The sequence below is a fragment of the Carassius carassius genome, chromosome 5 (genome assembly GCF_963082965.1).
Source record: "Carassius carassius chromosome 5, fCarCar2.1, whole genome shotgun sequence".
In the NCBI taxonomy this organism is placed as follows: Eukaryota; Metazoa; Chordata; class Actinopteri; order Cypriniformes; family Cyprinidae; genus Carassius; species Carassius carassius.
In genome coordinates this window covers 21,629,286-21,649,724 of record NC_081759.1, presented here as the reverse complement: position 1 = coordinate 21,649,724, position 20,439 = coordinate 21,629,286, and the positions used below count along the sequence as shown (strand labels likewise).

General features: G+C 35.9%; 1 protein-coding gene across 6 annotated transcripts in view; it reads right to left on the bottom strand.

The window, feature by feature from the left end:
• The window catches only part of LOC132141009 (multiple C2 and transmembrane domain-containing protein 1-like), a 179,778-nt gene that overhangs the window by 126,790 nt on the left and 32,549 nt on the right, over positions 1 to 20,439 (bottom strand). Inside the window, exon 1 of one of the 6 annotated variants that reach the window (XM_059550148.1) lies at positions 717 to 834. The exons of 4 other annotated variants lie outside the window; for them this stretch is intronic. In XM_059550148.1, the coding sequence (XP_059406131.1) occupies positions 717 to 758 (42 nt within the window). In that variant the 5' untranslated portion in view covers positions 759 to 834. Of the gene's footprint in view, positions 1 to 533; positions 660 to 716; positions 835 to 20,439 lie in introns of those variants that run through there. One more of the 6 variants, XM_059550149.1, reaches the window with a different exon arrangement.

The window sequence follows — 20,439 nt, the reverse complement described above, 5'->3', positions numbered from 1 at the left end:
TGAAGAGGAAACGTCCGATAAACCCCATTTAGGAATTTAACACATCGGGTACATACCAGTTTCTTCAAATTCACCATCAAACAAATCCTGCAGCCTGGGGTGTTTCATCATTCACTTCACACTATATAGGCTTGAGAAAACACTTCTCTCTGGTCTTTTCACAGGATGCTGCCTGATACTGCTGTTGTTCTCCAGCTATTAGCTATTTAAAAAAAACAAAAAAAAAACTGACAGCTGTCTCTGTGAGGAAAAAAGAAAAACAAACATCAGGAATTCCCTGGTCTCCCACCCTTTTTCCTCTCCTTCTCCTTCTCCACCCCTCACTCCTCTTTTATCTCTTTCTTTCCAGCACTCCTTTTGTGCCATTCATAACATCCCTCTTAAGTTCCAACCAGACGCTTTTAGAAACCAAACACTATCCCAAGAATAAACACAGTCCCTTGTGCAAACAAAACACTAAAAGATTTTTTACAACTGGCTCGCATTTATCAAAAACACTAAAATATTTCAAATGCAAAAAACAGCTATTTTACCTGAGCCTGACTTTTCGATCCCATCACGAAGCTTAACGCACCAACTTTAACAGAAGATTAAACTCCCTATTCACACAAGCTTCATGCCACACACGTGCCACGGAGGACTCCATCTGCAGTACATTCATAAGAGGCATAGCTTAAAGGAAAGCTTCAAGAGAGGATGGAAGAGAGCATACATACAGACAATCTTTGTCCCACAGAGAAGAGAGAGAGTGCTAACATCCAGCCACAGAGATGTAGATTCCTCACACTGCTGCCGCTGCCACTGCTGAGTCTGCCTCTGGTTGCTGCCCTATATGAGCGGGATCCCGCCTCACACACAGATACAGACACACACACACACACACACACAGTCGCACACATATGCATACAGTGCACGTAGCAACTAGCAGAAGAGACAGAGTGCAATTCAACTCAACTTCTCAAACATCGCTCAGTGTCTACAAACACCCATGAGACTGCTGATTCTGATATACAAAACTATGGGCTTCAGGACACTGAACTGTAATTCGTAAAACAGGTGCACACATAAAGTGTAAAGTGGTGCTTCTCAGGACCCTGGGGAATGAAGTTTAATCAGCTGCTGTAGCGCATTCAAGGGTCAGAGAGCCACTCTGTCTGCAGTGTGAGAGAGGACAACTGTCAGCGTTTTACCATTCCTGTTTTACCATTTCATTCTGTTGCCACTCTTTCTTTTTCCTATACCACATACATGTATATTGTTTCTTCATCTCTGTAAAACCCACATTTCCACTCAATATCCTCTCATCTTTTCTTTTTAATGAATGGTTTACCCAAAATGCATGGTTTTATCATTGCAGCAAAGAGAATGGCTTTTTTTAATGCAAATTATTTTAGGTTAAATGTAAGCCACTGACAAATGATCCTACTTGATCTTTTTAAGACAACAATTATATGAAGTACCATTGTATTCTTTATGGTTTTTCTTTAACTTAATAGATGCAAATCAAAAGGGAATATTATTTATTACAAATCACTAATAAATCTGGCATCAATGTCAAATCAGGTCTAGATGATGTAATTCAGTCTTTTGAATGACCATCAGTCATCACTAAAAATGACTAATTGGTATCTTTTGCTTGTGATGTAGCAATCTTGTCTGGGGCAGTTCACATTACCAGTGGATGAAGCCTCACTCATCTCTTCACTAAGGATTCCCTCAGAAACTCACTGCAACATCACAAGGACAGGGATTCTCAGAGAGCCCATCTCCACTAAAGTACTCTTATATAAAGCAATGAAATTTTCATCATGTGGAACTCAAGTGTCCTCTCTGAATCCCCAAATGTCAGTGCAGCTCTCTCCTACGATAACAAGCAGCAGATGCTTTCAGGGTCAAACAGAGAAGTACTCTACAGAACGTTACCTCACATATCTTACAGAAGCCTAAACCATTAGGTCTGAAAGGAAGTAAAATAATGGAAAAATTACACACATATCTGGTATTTTGACATAAGCATCAATAACACCCAAGCACTGGTAGTCCTGGCACATCCACCATATGGCTCATTAAGTCAGGAAGATCAGGGGGAAACACCCTGTAGTGTGGAACGCAGGAAACATTGGCACTGATCATCACTCCTGTGGTTCTCACCAGCTCACAGTTGCATCAAAGCCCAGCTTGGAAAACCATTCTTGTGTTATTGTTGTTCGAACAGTCCATCTTTTTAGAACGGATAGTTTTAATACTGATAAATTTCCCTGTATATTACGGGACAGTAGTCATAAATAATTGAATACACCTGCATTCAGTCAGACTGTAGGGTGGACTGAAAGGTCTGCTGAAGCATTAAGGTGGCAATGCCCAAATACTTGTCCTTTTAACACCTAATGTGGCCCAGTGTCCAAAGGCGCAGGCTATATAATTACCTGGGAGCACAGCCAATGAAACGGGGAAATTGTGCAATGATTGGCAGAGAAAGAGAGAGATCAGATAATCAGAAGACAGAAGGTCATAAAGAGATACTGTCATGTAATTCTAAGTCATAATTCATATTCTCATCATACATTTAATTGAAGGATTATGGAGAAACATGTTTTTTAAAAATAATTCATATTTATTTTAGGGAGGATGAAGGACTCACACAATGTTACGTCTTGTATGATCTCACATTTTCAGAAACAAGGGCAGACGAGGATCACAAGGTAAAATGTGGTACAAATTTTTTTTGAAAAGATTGAAAGATTGAAGTACGCACGTTTGGTGTGGCTAAAATAAAAATGCGTTGAGTCTATCAATATAGGAATATTCATGGTTAAAACTATCTGTCATGATTATGCACTTTTTATACTCCATTAGTTCATTAGTACTTTCTTATTTTATGCATTTTATTTTCTTATTCATTTAGTTCTGTTATTTCCTCATTTTGCTTTTACTATATTTTATTGCATGACATTTAACGTGTAAGGTTTCTGTAAAGCACTTTGCAAACAGCAATTTAAAAGGCGCTAAATAAATAAAGCTTTACTTAAGCTCTATCAATCTATTTTGGTGATTATTCCACAATTTTTTATACATCTTTGATAAATGATGTAAAAACAAAGGAAAAACATGCATATTTACAAAGGAAGTGAAAATGGGTGGATAGTTTGATCCATGAGTTTATAGCAACACAATCTCAGGAGAAAATCTAGCTCATCTGCATTCGGTTTGGCAGTTTTGTATGAGAATCTGTGAAATTTAGAAAAAAAGTAAATATGAAGGTCCACCCCTTAACCAAGACCTCAGATGGGCGTAAGCATCATACAAAAACACATGAATGAAATTGTACAAATTATACAAATTTATCACCAATTTACCAAAATGTTAGTTAGTTAGTTAGTTAGTTAGTTAGTTAGTTAGTTAGTTAGTTAGTTAGTTAAGTAAGTATGTAAGTGTAAGTGCAATACTGTACATTAATTTTAGTTTGGACACAAATGGACAAGCTGAAACAATTTCCTGTGGTAATCGACAGGATGCCACAGATGATGTCAAAACAGCTTAAGCTGTATTTAACCCAGAATATTCCTTTATAATGGTGTATACATTATGTGAACATTGTACTGCTGCACATACAAGCACAAAATCCTTCTCCTTTATGAGCGAAAATGTCTTAGCCATTCATATGCACACCCACACAAACAGTCAGTGCTCGTCTGGAGTTTCACAGCAGGTAGGAGTGCACAATTCATCAACGTAACCAGTGCATTTATATAGATTTGTATTACAAAAACAAATGCAGAAAGTAATGCAAAGTAGTTCCAGCATATGAGATTCTTTACTTGCAACAATAAGCCTTTCCAAACCCATTAAAACAGACATGTACACAACACATAAGCTTTGTTCACACTGTCAGCCCAATCCAATTATATGTGTATCTGATTGGAATCCATCTAAATGACTCACTGTACACACTGTGGATCGAAACTGTTCAGATCTGATTTGTGTGTCCTGTTGCAGTGGGGGGGTTTTTTCAGAATGTCTGTGTTGGTTTTTTATGCCAGTGACTTGGTATGTCTATGCCAAAAACAATAATAGTAGCAATACAGTCTGCAATACAGATGTTGTCTTAAAACATGATGATGTGTCGCTGTTGATAGCCTAGTGGTTAATGTGCAGATATATAGTGCTATGCTCACGGTGACCCGAGTTCAATTCCCATTTTGCGGTCCTTCGCAGATCCTGTCTCCTCCCAATAATTTTCTGTCTGCTCTCAACTGTTCTATCTAATAACACTAGAACCCTGCAAGCACTCTTTGGAAATATAACATCCCTTTCCATAATCGTGAGCTTCTTCGTTCAAAATAAATGTAAAGACAGTTAATAATGTCCTAAGTTTTATCATCAGTTCAAGCCAAAAGAGGAACAGAGTCGCGTGACAGACACAGTGATGAAACTCGTACGTGTTTGCAGTACACAAGCCACGGACGGTTAAGACAGCTGACTCCACTGTGTGACCGTCTCTTTCTCTCTTTCTTTCTCTCTTTCTTTCTCTCTTTCTTTCTCTCTTTCTCTCTCTCTCTCTCTCTCTCTCTCTCACACACGCATGCTAATACACACACACACACACACATACGCGACGTGCAAAACTCTGTATTTGAACAGTCAATAGCAAATACTTAAACTAATAACATACTTAACGTAGCTAAAGATTTATCATAGCAAAGGCAGAATTACCTCCTCTCCAATGTTCACAAAATGGTAATCTTAAAGTTTTCCAAATGCATCTACTTTCGAAAGGCCAAATAAAGTGCTTTTTTTTGGATAGATACACACAGCATCTTCCGGACATGACTGCTTCAACACTAACTGTGGTTACTGAAACCACGCCTTCTTTCTTTGCATGAACATTTGGCAAATATTTTCACATAGTGACGTAGACATGTGGGGGAGTGTTTGAATGAGCCATTTTAGGGGGGTCTGGCAGAGTCTTGACTTTAATAAAGAATATCTCTTTGGATTTGAGACTGAGTCTTTGCGACTTTCCAGTTCTTCTTTGTGCACCAAGAGCTTGTAACACTCCAAAGAGAAAGGAAAATTTTAAATCACATCATATGACCCCTTTAAATCAAACTTATCACTTAAACTCAAGCTTATCACACCTAATGAACAACAGATGTGTACTTTTTCTACTTTAAAAATCTTGGACCCAGTGGCTTATATCAGTCTTTAGTTTCCTACAACAGAAGAATGCTGTAGCACTTCCTGTGCTCCACCTCCTTCAGCTACTTGATAATATCAATGTGCTCAGAGATAACGGCTGTTTCATTGTCTGTGGGTGATGCACAGAGAACTGGCAGATACAGCACACCATGTTCTCAAAGCCTCCTGTACTTTAACTGCTGATCTGGGGTCAGCTGTAACTCAGGGACATTAAAGGGATTGTTCACCCAGATGTTTATCTGCTTACCCCCAAGGCATCCAAGATGTAGGTGACTGTGTTTCTTCAGTAGAACACAAACAAAGATTTAACTCAAACCATTACAGTCTATCAGTCTTATAATGTAAGCGGATGGGAATCACGAAAACCAAATTAAACCCTGCAGCTCGTGACAATACATTGATGTGTAAATACAAAAAAAACACCAGTCTGTGCAAGAAAATGAAATTTTTTTAATAGTTTTTTTTCCTCTGATTTTCACAGCAATGTCCAAACTGTCTGTTCTAAGCATGTTCTTCTCAACAACTGGTGCCTGAGGCGTCTTCTTCTTCTTGCTTTATGACCGCTTTCTTATTATCATTGCTGTGAAAATCAGAGGTAAAAAAACAATATAAAAACTGTACAGTTTCTTGCACAGACCGATGGTTCCGTGTTTCTGCCTTTGGCCAAGTGGTTCATTTTGTTCGGCTTCGGCCAAGAATTTTAATTTCAGTGCATCCCTAAACTAAATGCTACCAAAGATGTAAACAATGCAAAAAATTATAATAAAGATATAATAGACTGGCTTCCCCACCGGTTATTAAAGTTGTCAGATGCATTTCTAAATAAACATATGGAAATTGCATTGCATGAATTAGACATCACACTATGTATCCAGAAAGGTGTCAAAAGCTCTTCCTAAACTTGTCTAATTGTAAGTCAATTGTTTTTAAAAACATGTTTAGTTACAGACTGGAAAGACAGCCTTTGACAACTTTAGTTGCCCCCTGGCTTAAATGGGTTATGGTGAGGAACAAGAGCATGTCTGACTCAGTGAGCAGGGAAGCATCAGTTATCAGACAGACTGCCATCATGAAGCCTGTGTTTACTGGGCTGTGAGTGAGCATTCAAATGACTGCACTTGTACGCTCTCTCTCTAGGTTAAACTAATGAAAGTGGCATAAGAAATAACAAGTATCATCTGTCATCTATGCAACCTCCACTTCTGCAAACAATATCCTGAAAGGATTGGTGTGTAGCGCTCTCATCTCCCGCTGTAAATATCAGTACGAACGATAATTTACAATTGCATTAGACTCAGCATAGATTCTGCATAGCACTGCTTCACAATCTCTTCTATCTCACGTACCTTCGTAGTTCCATCAAAGCTCAAGCAGTCCTTCATCAACACCAAACAAGAAATGTTCCTACTGACTCATATTATATATTGGACTCACCATCACTCATGTGTTACACACAAATGTATAAAACAGAACCTCAAACGTCATTATTTAAATTTTATAGGTTAGACACAAACAAAACCAAAAGCAAGTATCAGGTGTGGTACAGTATATTCACCCCTGACTGGAATAACTATTAATAGCAGGGTCGCATTCTAGCACATGCTTGTGAATGAGTTAAGTCTTGACACATTCATTCTGGTGCGGAATCACAAACCTTGTTTGAAATTTTTGAAATTAATACTTCTATTCAGCAAGGATGCATTGATTTGATTAATAGTTGCGGTAAGGACATTTAAAATGTTATAAGATATTTCTGTTTCAAATAAATGTTTTGTTTTTAGAACCTTCTATTCATCAAATGATCTAAAAAATAGCCCTGTTTCACACAAAAAAAGAATAATAATAAGCAGCAAAAAAAAAAACATTTTTATTGAGCACCAAATCCATGTATTAGAATGATTTATAAAAGATCCTGTGATAGCTTTGCCATCAGAGGAAAAAATATATATTTTTAAATCTATTAAAATAGAAAAACATGCAAAATAAAATCTTACCAACCCCAAACTTTTGAATACTACATGGTAATATTACAGCCTCAAGATAAGACATTTAAAAAAACAATTTTATATATATATACATATACATGTACATATATTACATTTATATATATGTATATTAAAAACCATTTAGTATATTTTTGTTCAGTAGGGACTGCATTTATATTTACTTTTAAAAAAAAGCACATTTCATTTCATAACATTTATAATAAGAACTGTATTAAAACCTGAAATGTAATCAAAATTGTTTGGATATTTTTAATAAATGTGCAAAGTGTCAGACTATATTCTTTCCAAATATACTGTAAACTACTTACTTTTTTATTATTTATTTATTAAAAAATACAAGCTTTTCATTTACATTTATGTATTTGGCAGATGCTTTTATCCTTAATGACTTAAAATAGAAGAAAATAAGCACTTTAACAGAGAGCCAACAATAATGGTATACTAAATGATACCAGTTTTATTGTGCAAGATGCACTGGTTATATAATAATAAATTTCAGTATTAACAAGTACAGGAGTCTGTCATGTCGTTTCACACAGTAAAACTCTGACTCATTCTAAACAAGTAAAACTGAAAAAGCAACAGGCAAATTGACAGTTTAAGTGAAAAAGTGGTCCATCTGCATAGCTTGAATGATGTAAAAATGTCCTAAAACCCGTCCTACGCCATTGCCTATGAGACACATGCTGTTTGTGTCTATCTGGGCTCCTTACTTGTGCTGTCCACAAAGGAGATGCCAGACTGAGTGCAAGCACAAACAAGGCAAACGCCATCTGCTTTGTTGTGTTTTTGGCTGGAAATGAGAGCACATGGCTTGTACACAAGTTCGCCATGTTTACTGCTTTCAATAGGAAAAATCAAATCTGCCTTTTTAGGATAAATGAAAAAGTGACTTACATTACAAACAATCCTGCAATCCTTTACAGGGCTCAAACCACCAACATTTCAGTCACTAGCCCAGATATTTAACCACTATGCCACAGTCAACCAACAATGAAAATACACTTTTCTTTATAACTTTAAAATGACTCAGTCTCATTGTACTCTTTGTAAAGTTGGTTAGTGTCTCCAAGCGTTTCCCTCTCTTATTAGTCTATGATCAGCTTCATGCAGGAAGTTTCCTCACACTTCCATTAGTCATACAGAGGAGATGATTGTGCCGCTGACTGAAACACAGCCTTAACAAGCCTAATCATAGCATCCCTCCCTCTCTCAGTAGTCACGACCACATAATAGGCCAGTATTTATAGTCTCTCCTACAGCTCCTAGATTCTAGTATTTTGCTCAGAACACCTCTGCTCTATGTCTAAGCCAATGTCTGGCTAAACAGATTCAGGTCATGAACAAAAAACAGGAGCGCTTTTCAAGAAGAGTTTAAGCCAAATTTATCCACAAAAAGAGATTCTCTTTATGAAATCATATTTGCTCGAGACTTTTTCTTGATCTGTTGTAGACAAGAGTTTTGGCACTGTTAAGATTCTTCAAGTTCACCCAAAAATGTAAATATTGTCATAATTTACTCACCCTCTAGACCACAGATAGTCAACATGCGGCCCGCGGGGCGGCATCCGGCCGATTGGCATTAATTTTATGGTCCGCGTCATGCAAAAGATGAACGCTCAAAAGTTGCGACCATATTAGACAGTGTGATTTATATCTATGTATATTGCGGACGGTCGATAATCCGTTGGCCGATTAATAAAAAATAACATTCATCGTCGTCATTGTGATGTGTGTGGAATGTTTAGTGAGACTTTATATAGCTACTTGATATCTCCGAAATGTACCATAAACTTGCTAAGCGCAACAATAGCAAAACAAGCAATAAAAATGTCAGGCAACTTTTGTGTGCGGCGCACTATGCATGGCTCGTGCATTCAGAGCTGCGCACTTTTACAGCTGATTCGGGTGACGTTAGAGCTGATCCGCGCATCTCTACTGCAGTGTGTAAATGGGCCGATGATCCTCTTAACAGCATGAAAAACTTATTTTCAAATTATCAATGGGTCAATTGTTGATAAAGGTTTGTGCTTTCTTTTTGAGGTCTCTGTGAAAGTTTGAAAGTCTTTTAGTGCCGCTTTCAGAGCGCTCACATCCGTATAATGGAGAACTGTCACGTAAAATAGTTTTTTCCTCATGAATGCACGAAACACGAACACCAAAAATAAGACAAAAGACTTTTTTAAAAATACAAACAAAAAAAGATTTAAAGCATTTTTTGGGGGGGGGGGTGGATTTATAGCGTTTTGGGGGGGAAAAAATGATGAATGAATTTATCATCAACAATATTGTTGTTTGATTTAATAATCATTGTTCGACATGTTCAGACTGAGAAAAAAATCAACAACATTTTAACAGGATAAATTGAATATTCACAAAATGTGTGGGTCTAGGTAAAATATGTAATTTTCCTGAAAACTATTGAAATGGATTTAGCCTATTGCGTTTTGGAAAAGAGCTCCTCATATATTTAATGGCCCTGAACATCTGCTTATGAAGGCTAACAAAAGTTATGTGAAAACTGGGGAGTGTACCTTTAAGGTTGTGGTGGTAACGGAACCACACACAACCAAGTGTGTTCTTAAAGACACATACCCTGCATTAATCCAGTGTGCTTTAAAAATCTTGACCTGCTTTGGATCTACGTATGTGTGTGTGAAATTGCTTTCTCTGCAATAGGAATAATAAAGTCAAAGCAACGTTCACGTCTACAGTAACTGACAGACATTTTGACAGACTGTCTTAGAGCAGCTACCAGTGAGCAACAGGCAGACCTGAAATCACTGGTTAAAAGAATGCAGACTCAGATTTCCAACTAAGAGTAAGGACTACTTTTTATCAGGGCTTGAGAAATATATATAATATAATATAAACAATAATTAATATAGCTAGAAAACTGTTAATCCACTTTTTGTACCATATTTTTTATTTTCATGTTCAGTATTAGCCTACTTTAAATAGGACAAAGACTAGCAAGACTTACCTAGCAAGGTTTTTTAATAATCTGAGTATGAACTCTCTTTTTTTGCATTAATATCGCAAGAAAATTATCCAGATTTAAATTTTTATTTTATGTTCAGTATTACTTTAAAAAGAACATAGACTAGCAAGACTTACCTAGCAAGATAGGTAATAAACTGAATTTCTATACAAGTAAAAACTGTAAATATTGTCATAAATAAAGTTTTACTATGCAAGTTGTAATTTGTGGCCCTTCATATTTAATATGGTTTAAATGTGGCCCCTTTGGCATCTGAACTTGAGTACCCCTGCTCTAGACTCAAACCTGTATGCCTTTTTTTAACCGCTGAACAGAACAGATGATATTCTGAATTCTGATGCATCAATTTCTAATGATTAAAAACACACACACACAAAAGTTGGAAATAACTTTAGATTTTTGGGTGAACTATCCCTTTAAGACATATTTTCTTGTATTTCGATTACTATTTAACTATGTTGACTTAGAGGCTGTACAACACACTGCATTCCTTCTGATGGTTTTTTTTTCTGTGTGTGTGTGTGTTTGTGTGTGTATGCACACATGCAGCAGAATAAGACGGCTGCTGGATCATGTCACAATACCATGAGCAGCACATTCCGATGGTATGTAAAGTTAACTGTAAAATCATGCCCAGTCTTATTTTATTTTTTTTATGAACAAGGAACATTCAAATAATAGTTCACCCAAAACTCTAAATTCTGTCATCGTTTACTCATGTCGTCCCAAACCTTTATGTCCTTCTTTCTACTGTGAAACACAAAAGAAGATCATTTGAAAAAAAAGTATCAGTGTTTTTTTGTTCATACAGGTCAGTGGGGTCCATTATATGGACTAAAACAGAAAAATTTAAATAAAATATTTCCACAGCACACAGGCAACTACTGTACCCACAAATAAAGTTATTTGATATTTATATATAAAAACAGGAGTAATTAAAAATGTTTTCATTGCATTTACAAAGATGTACAGCATTCAGAATACTATCACAGTATTCTGGCATTTGTACATTTATTTCTTGGTTTTCTCAGTTTTATAACAGAGATAGGTTGTATTTGATTGCTGAGTGTGTTCATTGAGTTACATCTCAAAACACACTAAATGCACTGAGATAGTTTACTTGAGACCAGGAAATTGAGAAATTACTGTAATTACATTCATGCCATCGGAAAAGCACTAATGTCTCCCTAGATAAAATTAGTGCTTTTCCCAGAACATATGTCTGACCCTGGACCACAAAACCAGTCTTAAGTTGCTGGGGTATATTTTTAGCAAAAGCCAAAAAAAACATTGTATGGTTCAAAATTATCGATTTTTCTTTTATGTCAACAATCATTAGTATATTAAGTAAAGATCATGTTCCATAAAAATATTTTGTAAATTTCCTACTGTTAATATATCAAAACTTAATTTTGATTAGTAATATGCAGTGCTAAGAATTCATTTGGACAACTTCAAAGGTGATTTTCTCAGTATTTTGATTTTTTTGCATCCTCAGTTTCCAGATTTTTAAATAGTTGTATCTCGGCCAAATGTTGTCAGATCCTAATAAACCATGCATCAATGGAAAGCTTAATTATGTATAAATCTCAATTTAAATTAACACTTAAGGCTGGTTTTGTGGTCCAGGGTCCACACACACCTATCATAAACACACTCACATGCAAACAACATGTGACAATATATGCATCATTAATACGAACATATAATGTGCACATACCACATTAATGGTGAAATGTATAGTTTTACTTCCACTAGAGGCACTAAATGGAATTCCAAAAACAAGCACTGTTTTCAAACAAGTTTCCCAATCTTCATTTACTCAAAAAATCCATATGATTTTACTTTGCCCTTGGAAGACTAAAAGTGGTATGTTTTGTTTTTCCACCTGCCGTTAACATTATTAACGTTCTAGTCTTTCAAAGTTTACTTCATTAGCCATGAGGCTAATTTGACAGAGGACAGTCAAAGTGAATGGCTGCATCCGAAACGCAATCCTCCCAACTATATGGTAGGTGAAATACAGTATTTAAAAAAAGTAGCATGTCTGAATTACCTGAGGCCACAGGAGAGCATTTGCAAATGAAAGTAAAATAATGTAACTGACCCTGGTCAAAAGACATGAGGAGCTGATGACTGTTTTCACTTAAACTACTATTTGTAAAAAACAAGGCAGTTAAACTGAAGTTTTTACACTTCTGTTTATTTGATGTATAAGTTAAAGTAGCCTGAACAATATGATGTCACATTAGAATGACCAGAAATTCCATGGCTGAAGTACTCTTGAGGTTTAATTTTATGCTCTGCTACATCCCTCTCATTCTGACTTGAAAGATGTGGAAACTGCGTTATCCTTATTTAAGTAAGTCAGGGGAAATGTACAAGAAAAGAATAAGGGACAGAAGAACAAGACAGATGACAGTGGTGTGCTGAGTCAGGAAATAGTGCAGTGTGCAGACCTGATTTCTTCACTCATGCTTAACAAGAACACACACACATACACACACACACACACACACACATAAATGCAAATGTGTTGGCAATCAAAGACAGCAGGGACAGACACAGGAAATGTAGGGTGGATGACAGGTGTCTGTTAAAATGTTGCCCCTTATTCTTATTCAATTTAGGGGTCAACCGGTATATGTTTTTCAGGGCCGATACAGATGATTACAGATCAAGTTGCCTGATTACCAACATTTTGAACCGATATGTCTGGGGTTAAAATTAATGTCAAAATTTGAAATAACAAGGGCTTTTTTTATGTTTTTAAATTATTTTATCTTCAAAGCAGTTTTGATCGATGGCTATAACCATAAAATGTTTAATATCGGCAGCGATAATCGGCAAGATAATCAGTCAACCCCTACTGTCATTATAAGTCAGTTTGTATTTGAGGTATATTTTTGACCTTTTCAACATTTTAATGGACAGTGATATTTTAGAAAATAAAGGAAAATTATGGAGGAAAGGTTCCATAAAATGACACAAGCAGGACTGGGACCCACTGCATTCCTCAAATCTGCACATTGTTTTAATGTCTGACATTTCCTTCTGACTCATGCAAACGTTTATGTCAGAGCCTGAAGAGAGTCATCAGTGATGACTAAAACAACACCTCTTTCCTGTCCAGTTTCTAGAAGACATACCCACACACTCTGTGTGATTGATTTAATGCTTTAATGAAGTGAAAACACTTTACTACTTTATTAGAATGAGTCAATAAAACGAGTTAATCTTTCGTTCGTTATCTGGCTCGGCTCGGTGTTTATCTTCAGTTCTCTCTTCACAGCAGTTCAGTCAGTGTACTGTTTGAGTAAATGAATTACTCCGGGATATTGGCTTGTTTTAACTCAGAGGGAGTGTCAGCCACATAAAAAAAGTTAACAGCTTAAGTCATTTGTGGATTAATGCTTATTGGAGACACGAGCCGTTTCAAACGATTCAGTTCGATTCGGTGAACTGGTTCAAGAAGATCCAGTTAAATCGATGCTTCAAAAAATTCTAACTGACTCTCTGATGTCACATGGACTACTTTGATGATGTTTTTCTTACCTTTCTGGACATGGACAGTATACCGTACACACATTTTCAATGGAGGGACAGAAAGCTTTCGTACTAAATCTAAAATATCTTAAACTGTGTTCCGAAGATGACCGGAGGTCTTAAGGGTTTGGAACAACATGAGGGTGAGTCATTAATGACATAATTTTCATTTTTGGGTGAACTATCCCTTTAAGGAGATGGAGAATTAGAGATGCTTCATAAATACAGACAGCTGCTCTTAATAGGGCATCATTTCGAACATAACCACCAAACTCGTATTTTATTCTGTTTTAAATGGCATTCCAAGCAATTAGAATGAGATTAAACTTTAGTAATTAGTTGCTATTAATAAAACAGCTGTAAGGTGTGGCTAAAGCTTTTAACAATCTATTCCTTGTCGCATCCAAATTACAAACTATCAGAATGGCTGGTATGCAATTTTCACGTTCAGCATGACAGCGCAACAACCAGAGCATGTGTCTGAGATGATAAGACACTGCATAATAAAGGAAGGACAGATGAAATCGTTTTTCCCTAATTGAACCTCAATTTTGTGGAAAATATTAAAACCATTGTGCCACTTGCTGTATTGTTGAAAGCATTACGTCACACTTAAATACTGCTGACAAAGATCATTCAGGAGAACTTTACCCTGCAATGCTATTCTCTCTTGCATTTCCCAATATACTGTATGCTTCGACTGTATAACACAGAACATGAATGTGATAAACAATGGTTCATTAGTTTTTCACATAATCCTTGATTAAAATAAACAACATGTCCAAAATTATGGTTTGGTATTTCAGAAATGATAGGTTAATCTCTTGATCTTTCCTCTTTTAAAGCCAAGATCAGTTTCCAGCACATAGCCAATATTGTTCAAAAACAATAAAAAGCTCAGTTCAGGGACTACTGAATTTAAATGTTTGTGACAAGTTAAGGGGATGGAATTAAAATGTTTTTATAATATTCTTATTTTTCAGAATAAACTTTCCAACACCACCCCCTCACTCTCATACTTCACTTTCCTGTCCAAACTCTGCATTGTCCTATTTAAATAAAGGCCAAATAAAGAACCCAACAACATCAACACAAGAGTCTTCAGTGGAAAATAAAAATAGTTTCTGCTTATAAATCACAGCTCTATCAGCTCAAAAAAAAGAGATAAGGCAATTCATTAGTCTTTTTTGAGAACACAGAAACCAAAAGCTTTGCATCTACTTTGTACTTTGCCTTTTGTCAGTTGAAAAGACCATTAATAATCATTATCAGATTTTGAGAACACAACACCGGCCAAAATGGAGCAATATTTCTTTTTTTAACAAAACATGTGAGGTACTCACTGAAAAGTCTTATAATAATTAATGATAGATTAATGACAAATGCATGAACCAACCAATGATTTGCATTTTTCCACAGACGTTAGTGAGCATACATTTCCAACTGTTCAACATAAGGTTGTGTCAATAATAGTTTGCTCTGCGTGCTGTCAGCACTATGCATTTACACGCACACACACACACACACACACACATACACATACGTCCTTGGTTAAGATGGTGTTTGCATGCATAACCAGCTGGTCTTTACAGTATTCAGTTTCAGATCTAAATGGGAAAACTCGCACTTGGAAGACTGTGGAAGAAGTCCAGATGGAGAATTTGGAAGCAGAGGAAATAAGATCTTACTAAAGAACACAGATGAACATCCAGCAGACAAAAAGATTTCTTGACTTGGAAAATAGTGCATGAGTCACATATGGGCTGCTTTTGATGCATATCATATCATGCTTTTTTGTCATTTGTCCATTCATTTTCATTATATGGAAATAAAATATCCTATTGTATTCCACAGAAGAAGAAATGTCAAATAGGTTTGGAAAGACAAGATGGTGAATAAATTACAAAAATGTCGTTAACAGAGATATGCCCTGATAAGCCCTGACTCATATCTTGTACATTTACATTTAGTAATTTTTTTGTAGACGATTTTATCCAAAGCGACTTACAATTTTGGAATACATAAAGTGACTCTTCTTAAAGAGTCAAACAGACACAGGAAGTGCTTGTAAAACTAAGATTTATGCATTGTTTAAATAAGTAAAGGTTAGACAGCATCATGCTAGACATTATGGCTGGGATTTATTCTGATGTTTCTGTGACAGTCGTGTGAACGGCTCTGAAACAACATTAGACAGTGAAGTCACTCAAAAAGCAAAAACTAACCCAAAAAGACTACCCATCTGCTGAGAAAGATAAGCTGCGGTTCAATGTGTGTGCCAGAAGGTGGAGCCAAATCTATTGACACAGAGCCTCCTTTCTGCTCCAGTCCTAAAGCTCCCCATGATGAAACTAGAACTGCATTAAACAGAGGATACCCCACACAGTCAAGTTACACATGCTCCCAGGATGTGATACGGCTTCATGAATATTTAACAGCTTAGTGATGGTCCTACTTAACTCTCCTATTCTGACAGGCTTGAACTGTACATGACAGAGAGATCTGGATTTTGAAGCAAGTTTCCTGGGGGGAATACAACAAATGTTATACAACATTTATACTGCTCAGCTCTCACAAAACCTTAAACCTGGTCTTAAACCTGGACACATGTTGTGTTTGTGTATTATTATATGTGTGTGTGTGTGTGTGTGTGTGTGTGTGTGTGTGTGTGTGTGTGTGTGTGTGTGTGTGTGTGTGTGTGTGTGTGTGTGGGCTTTTTGTGACACATCAGGACACAACATGGGTATGACATGACATGGGTATAACACAGGTATTACAAGGAGAGGGTGACTTATGAGGACATAACCCATGTCCCCATTTTTCAAAACGCTTATAAATCATACAGAATGATTTTTTTATTTTTGAGAAAGTCTAACACTCCTTACAGCAGCAGTTGAACATCCAGCTCACAGCTTTTACTCAGGGCAGCTCTAATTACAGGTTATCAGAGTAAAGCAGATTCTTAGTGTAATCTGAGACCCATGTGTGGGACTTTACTTCAGTGGTTTGTTAGACTACAGTCTGAAAGCAGGTATTACAGAGGAAAGGATGAGCACTAGATGAGACTTAGACTGTATAGTGCAGTCTGTGTTTGTCAATGCTGTATTTTATGTTTTGTCTTCACAAACATGCTGGAAGTGCAGTGAGAATGTCTTGAAATCGGCGGTGTGTAGTATAGTGGTTGAGATCTGGTCTGGTAACCACAAGAAAACAATCATTTATCTATCACGACCAGTATGTCCTCGGGCACTTCATCCCAAAGCGGGACTGCCCCTGTAGTTTAACATGGTGCTGTTTGGTGACAAGGTTATGGAAATAAATTACACTGACCTAGGATGTTCTTTTTTTTTTGTTACAAAATAGGAAGTCAAATATTAAGAAACACTGAATGTAACATTTGGAAATCTAACCTTTAAATCATGATTAGGCCTTAAAGGCATGCATTTAGCTGTATCTTATTTGTCCTATCAGCGTCAATAGTCTTGTACTTTATATTGACACCTATTGATGTGGATGTATGCACAACTTCTGACGTTTGATAGCAAAGCTGTTGGGATATATTGGGTAATATGTATGACAGCTGGCTGAAAGCAATATGTTTGTTTCATATAGTGCTATTATTAGTGTTAATTATATGACATAGCTGGTCATGTGGACTGAACATTGTGGCATCCATGGGGGGAATAAAACTAAATAAAATGTATTTTTTTCTAGAACATTTAGAGTCCTTATTTGATGTTAATGAAAATCTAATTTCATTATATGTAAAGTGATAGTTCAGTCCAAAATTAAAAGATGTTTTCTGAACTCAGATGCGCACCTGCGAACAATACAGTACAGTTCAGAACCATACATAGAGTCCACCTAAAAAGGGTGGTCAACTCTGATATGGTTCACTTCTGATGTGAAAGCAATCATACTGATTCACTATCAAAAAAGACGTATGAATAGGTCAGACTGTATATTTATGTGTTTACTTACTCACTTTGAAAAGTGTGACTGCCACCCTGCAAGCAGAGAAAATTTATATCTCATTTCTGCTCGCAGAAATTAACTCCTGAATTCATTGGTACCTTCGCGTTACAGTCGTGACAAATAGACGCATGTGTCATTCTGTGTTGGCACTTTGGAAATGAATCAATTTTAAAAATCAGTTACGAAAACGAAGGTCTCTACTCAGAAGGTGCCTGTTATAATGGTATGATCAAGGACTCTGAGCATAACTTGTTTTTCTAAAACAACAAAATATTTTCTATAAAAAGGTTAATGCCCTCGCAATGGATTTGGCTTTATATTTAATTTGATTACATTAATGTTTAAGTTGAGATTTACAATAAATATTTAACCGCAACTATGTAAAAGGAATACTGCTGTAATAAAAAACCCTTTATTTGTTTAAAGTTTTCAAACCAAATGTTATTGCACTTTTGATCATAATAGCAGTACTTTTGAATGAAAAAGTGCACAATGCACTACTTTTGAATTCATTATTGAATTTTGTCCGTAATGATGTGATTAATCGCAACACACATCATTAGGGATAGTTCAACCGAAATTGAAAATTCTATCATTAATTACTCACTCTCATGTCATTCCAAATCCATAAAACATTCGTTCATCTTCAGAACACAAATTAGGATATTTTTGATGAAATCCGAGAGCTTTCTTACCCTGCATAGACAATGCAACGGCAACGTTCAAGGCCCAGAAAGGTAGTAAGGAAACTGTTCAAATAGTCCATGTGACATCAGTGGTTCAACCTTAATTTTATGAAGATACAAGAATACATTTTGTGCACAAAAAAAAAAAAAGGTTTATTCAACCATTTCTTCTCTTCCATGTCAGTCTTCGATGCACATTTAGGAGAAAACCTTGACATATGTTGTCCTTGACAAACCTTGACACATATTCTGAGGTAAAATCAATAAAGTTGTTATTTTTGTTTTCTTTGCCCAAAAAATACAATAGTAAAAAGTATTCTTATAGCCTCATAAAATTTAGGTTGAACCACTGAGTCACATGGACTATTTTAACAATGTCCTTACTATCTTTCTGGGCCTTAAACATGGTAGTTGAATTGATGTCTATGGAGGGTCCGGAAAAACAGATTTCATCAAAAATATCTTCATTTATGTTGAAGATAAATGAAGGTACTACATATTCAAAAAGACATGAGTGTGGGTAATTAATGATAGAATTTTTGTTTTTGGTTTTAAATAACAGAGACATGTCTCCTTACCCAAATCACATTTGCCTCTATGCAAACAGCCCTGTGCAAATGAGATTTCACACAGCGGTGAACAGGCCAGCATTTAATTATACAGTTTATAGTTTATATACAATTTAGCTTCAAGAAGACTATGTGTCTCTCGGTTGCTCATTACTTTTTAATCTTTAAATTTTTAATTGACATAAAACCTTGGTGTGTGATGCAATCTTCAAATCATGTGATAAAATTAAGTTTTAAGAGAGTGAGAATAGGAGGACTGTTATATATATATATATATATATATATATATATATATATATATATATATATATATATATATATATATAAATAGGGAGGTGTGAGAATGCAGCTAAACTCCCCTACAATACAACTTAACTTAATAACACTACATCACTGAAACACTATTACTACCACTATCAGCCATTACCAAGAAATTTAGAGATTAAGATCAATGTTGCCACAGCTGCTATTTCCTCAGAGACCAGCCCACAACTGTTCATATTCAGTCTGACAAAACAAGGCTGAGACCATATTCAAGAATGAAACAGCTGTAGGGGTTAAAAGTACCATTTGTTAAGTAGATTATAGGTTAAAACCTTTGCCTGGCAAGCATCTTGTCTTAAACACAATAATTTTAAATGCTGCAAATAGGTATCACAATATTATAAAGTACAAGATGAAACATTTATTTTGTGATTAGCTAAAGATTATTTAAATGTGTTATTAAATATATATATATATATATATATATATAGATAGATAGATAGATAGATAGATAGATAGATAGATAGATAGATAGATAGATAGATAGATAGATAGATAGATAGATAGATAGATAGATAGATAGATAACAATAAATAGATAATGAGCTTCACTACAGCAGACAAACACACAATGGCCTGGATTAGGTACTTACACACTCCATTCTGGATCAACTTGTCTTGCAACAGCACATATTGAACACACCACAGTTGTTCTGATGACAATGATGAAATCCAAAACACACTGTATCCAGTCGGTCTACCTAATTACCTAATGCTTACTGAAACCAACGACAGACACTGTTGCCCTTCATAGCATACGGCTCATTCGAATTCATTTGCCCTTCATTTGTGACATACAAACATATTTACATGAGAAGCAGAGGTCTGTTTCATACGGCTTCATTTGCAAGTGCATTTAGTCCATCTCTTCTTGATAACTTCCATTGAACTGCAAATTATTTGCTGAATTACCATGTTAAAACATTTAATAAAGAGACGGCTTTATCTTGTAAATATTCACCTGTTCCTCTCTAAACATGTTGTCATACCACAAACACCAGACAACAGACTAGCGATGTGTAGGGTTAAATTACAGTTTTCTTTAATGTAAAATAACCCCATGAAGGCCTTTCATGCTGTAATTGGAAAAAATGGTTTTCTAGTGCAAGCACTTCATGTGCTTTCAACAGGCCG